At 51.9% G+C, this 3,822-nt stretch overlaps 1 protein-coding gene across 1 annotated transcript in view; it reads right to left on the reverse strand.

Moving 5' to 3' along the window:
• Nucleotides 1-2,720: 2,720 nt before the first annotated feature.
• Nucleotides 2,721-3,822, reverse strand: part of LOC103810582 (cyclic AMP-responsive element-binding protein 3-like protein 4) — a gene marked incomplete at its 5' end in the record, with an annotated part of 4,649 nt that continues 3,547 nt past the window's right edge. The window contains 2 exons of the mRNA XM_009083489.1: nt 2,721-2,731; nt 3,430-3,517. Coding sequence (XP_009081737.1) covers nt 2,721-2,731; nt 3,430-3,517 — 99 coding nt within the window. The remainder of the gene's footprint in view (nt 2,732-3,429; nt 3,518-3,822) is intronic.

The raw sequence follows: 3,822 nt of genomic DNA on the forward strand, positions 1-3,822 counted from the left end.
GGAAGGCAGTTCCTCTACTGCTGTATTTCCAGGTGCTTTTCTAACGAGTTGTTCAGATTTTTTGCTAGTTTTTCCGTTTCCACCAATATCCAGCAGCTGGTGCTAGTGGATAAAAACAGGCTGGATACTGACACAGGGTTTAGATTTCCCTTGATAAGGAGGGTATGTCTTCTGCTACTGACTGAATTGCCACATTTCCAAGAAACCTTGACTCATTTAAAAAAAAGTGGGAAACCTGACGCCCTTAAAGCCATAACCAGGAAATGTTTTGTAGTGGTAATACAGCCCCGGTGTTCCTCAGCAATAGGAGGCAAATAAAAACGAGCATGTTTCCTTTCAACAGCAACCATATGAGACTTGCCAAGGGCTGAGCAGAATATTTTGCCCTGAAAGTCTCATGTTTCTGGTCTGTCGGTGTGCTCCCATAATGCTGACATGAGTACCTATTAGGACACAAGTGAGGTATGGGTTGACCTTAGGAATAATAGAGGGAGCACAGCAGGGAGGGCAAGCAGGGACCATAATGCTGACCTAAGGCAGATCACGAGATCTTGTGTGCATGCAAGTAGCTCCAATGCACACACAGCCTATGCTCTGATCCCCGCACCATGCAAGGAAAAAAGATGTCATGGAGTATCTGCAGCAAGGAGGAGGAGGAGGAGGAGGTTGGCAGGAATACCATATGGCTCCTGCTCCTCTGTTTGATGTAACAAGGTCTTTGGATAAAGGACTCATTTGGGATCCTTGCCAAATTACCATTGCTGCCGATTAACCCAAGGTGTGAGGTACATGCTAGACTTCTTTCCTCTCACTGGCTCAGAGCTGCCTGCTGTGGGACCAGCACAGAACACAGAAAGCAACATAAAATAGCAGATCTGGAGCATACAGGCTGAGATTACAGAGCAACCATCCCAAAACTCCCAGCACAGACACGTCATCATGTTACCTGGCTCCCTGCCTGCTGTCCCAGTTATCTCCCCTCCCAACATTTGGCCAAGCAAGCCAGATAGTCCTGACCCCATCACTCCAAGGCAAACAGTAGCTCCAGTGGCTTTTCCTTACTTTGCTGGCAAGACCACAACGTATTACTTCGGATTACTCATACAGTATCTGTTAGAGCTGGGCCAGGGATGCCATGTAACATCAGTGGCATTAAGCACCCTGGCCTTGAACTGCAAAAAAGCAAAACTAAGGTGAGGATGGGGTCCTAGGCCTTCCTGATGCCATGCACAGCTCGTGGGGAAAAAGGTCCAGTGGTTCTCTCGAGACGCTTGAGGGCTGCCAGTCCTGACCAGGGCAGAGTTGTGACCTGACCCTGTTGAGGGCCTGCTGCTGCCTGTCCTGAGAAAGGGCCCCTGGGCAAACCCCACCTTGGCTCTCTCTCCTCCTAGGCATAGGCACAATGCTCGGTTTTATATCTCGTTTGCCGACATGAGTGCCCTTTGCTTGCCAGGTGGGCTACAAGCGTGGAGCTTCTTGCACCCACCGTCTTGCTGGACTCCTGTGCCCCCAAACCCCATGCTGGGCTCCGCAACCTGAGCTCAGGGTTTGTGCCTCCCATGGATGTGGTGATCCCAACCAGGCTCAGGTCCCAGCCCACATTTAGCCACCTCACAGCAGCTAGGGCCCTCCCGGAGGGGACGGGGCTGTTGCAGCACCCTGGCCCTGCTCCACTTCCTGCAATTGTGCAGCTCCCCATTACGAAAGGAGCTGTAGGGGCCGACCACGGCTCCTCGTGCTTCCTACTGGGGAAGCTGCTTGCTCCCACAGCACCAGAGGCTCACATGTGCACAGTGGGCACTGGGTGCTCACCACATGCACTTTTCTCCACAAGAGTGTTTTCACACCTTGAAGAGGGGTGAGAGCAGAGCAACAGCCCTGCTTCAACAAGCCCCTCTGCACAGCCACAGCCACAGCCACAGCCACAGCCACAGCCACAGCAAGGGAAGGCAGCTCCTCTTCATCAGGCTGTGAAAGTGATCACCCTCGAGCCTTCCTTGGGTTTCTCCCACAAGGCTCCCAGCCCCAGGCGCAGCCTCCAGCCTTCACCCAGCAGCCCAGCCCCTCACCAAAATAACCACAGATGACAGTCACACACCATTAGTATTTATTTAGACTTATTAATAAGGAAGCTATTAATTATTATTTTGATACAGTTGAAGATGCTCCTGCTTATTGCAGGGAGAAGTGAACAAGATGACCTCTACAGGTCCCTACTGACTAAAACCATTCTACATGTCTCTATGAAATGTCTAGAAGTAAGATAAGAAGATGATCTAAAAGTACCACTAAGATGCACTCCAGGAAAGACACTGCTCACCAGCATAAAGTGTTTCTGCTCAGCCCCAAGGAGCAGCCAGAATCAGACGACTGCATCACCAGCCAGTGCAACAAGGCTTGGGCACACAAGGATGTGGCTTTGAAACTGTTCTGTGGCCAGGAAAGCCTTCAGAAGAGCAAGCAGATCTGCTGCTCTCTGCTCCGTGCTGCCTCAGCAGTCTGGCTTGAGGCATGCCTTCTCCCTGAGGCCCAGAAGCCTGAGGGAGATGAAAGCCTCAGCCGTTACAGTAGGCAGACAGCACACATGGCCCACAGTACCTTCTCAGGCTGGGCTGGGAGGTGTGGCCATTGCTCAAAGACAAGCAGGAACAGGTGACACACTGGGTCTGTCACAACAGCAAGCAGGATCACTCCCTGTGAGGGCACTGAAGGCCAATTCTCTACATCACACCTAGAAATCAAGCAACAGGACAGGATTAAGGAGAAGAGATATGGGACAGATGCTTGCAGCTATTAGACAGGGTAAGAAGTACAGGACTTGTCCTGTACACCTCCATCTAGGCAGGGCAGAAGTAGAGCAGTAGCCTCCATCACCAACTGTGTCCAGCCAGATCAAACATGGCACCTCAGGCCCGACTGCCTTCACCCTCCATGCCACAGCCCACCCCTGCAAGTCACCAGATGCACTCTGGGCTGCAAACCATATCAGCAGCCATAGTGAAGTTCTCAGAGTTTCCTGTCCCATCTCAGATACATTCATTCTACAGATACAGTGTTAGAACAATTCCTCCCTGGTAAACCCTCTGAGCTACCAGGAATCAGAAGAGTGTTCAGAAGAAACTGCTTGGATAGATTATCTATTAATGTAGCTCTGTCCCTGCCCCATGGGGTGCCTAGTATCACCCCAAGGAGCAAAAGGCAGAGGTGATCATATCTTGGCACGCTGTTGCTGGATGAGAACTCTTCTCAGGGTGTTGCTCCCCTCCTGATGACTGATTTTCCACAGCACCAGCACTACTTCCGGCAAAGGGTCACTCTAGGGAGGGCCCAGCTCAGAGTCCGCTGCTGCCAGAGGTTGAAAAGATGAGTTGTTGTTGAAGGATCTGGGACTGGGATCAAGTGAACTCTGCCCCATTCCCCATGACTTACTGAGGCTGCCCAACAGCGAGGGGTTCTCCAGCTCAGCATCTTGCTGCACATCAGTTGGTACCAGGTTCAGGGTCTCCACAAGATAGCCCTGCAAGAGAGTTAGAGCCAGCCCCGTCATTTCCAGCCTCTCACCCTCCTATTCTGAGCACAGAGCCAACACAAGAGAGGAAAAAGTGTTCAACTAGGGCTGCCTCCTCCCGGGGGAGGTGGGGAGAGGATGCTGCACAACTATCAGGCACAAGCACAGTTTGTGCTCCAAGAGGGACCGGATCTCTCCAGTCCTTGCATTGCCCTGGCCAAGCGCCCTGTTCCCAGGCAGACCTCTGCAATAGGGCTGAGGAAAAGTTCAGAGCTGGGGTAAGACAGCAGAGCCAAACTTAGTGGTCACCCCAG

The sequence above is a fragment of the Acanthisitta chloris genome, unplaced genomic scaffold, assembly GCF_000695815.1.
Source record: "Acanthisitta chloris isolate BGI_N310 unplaced genomic scaffold, ASM69581v1 scaffold11751, whole genome shotgun sequence".
Classification (NCBI taxonomy): domain Eukaryota; kingdom Metazoa; phylum Chordata; class Aves; order Passeriformes; family Acanthisittidae; genus Acanthisitta; species Acanthisitta chloris.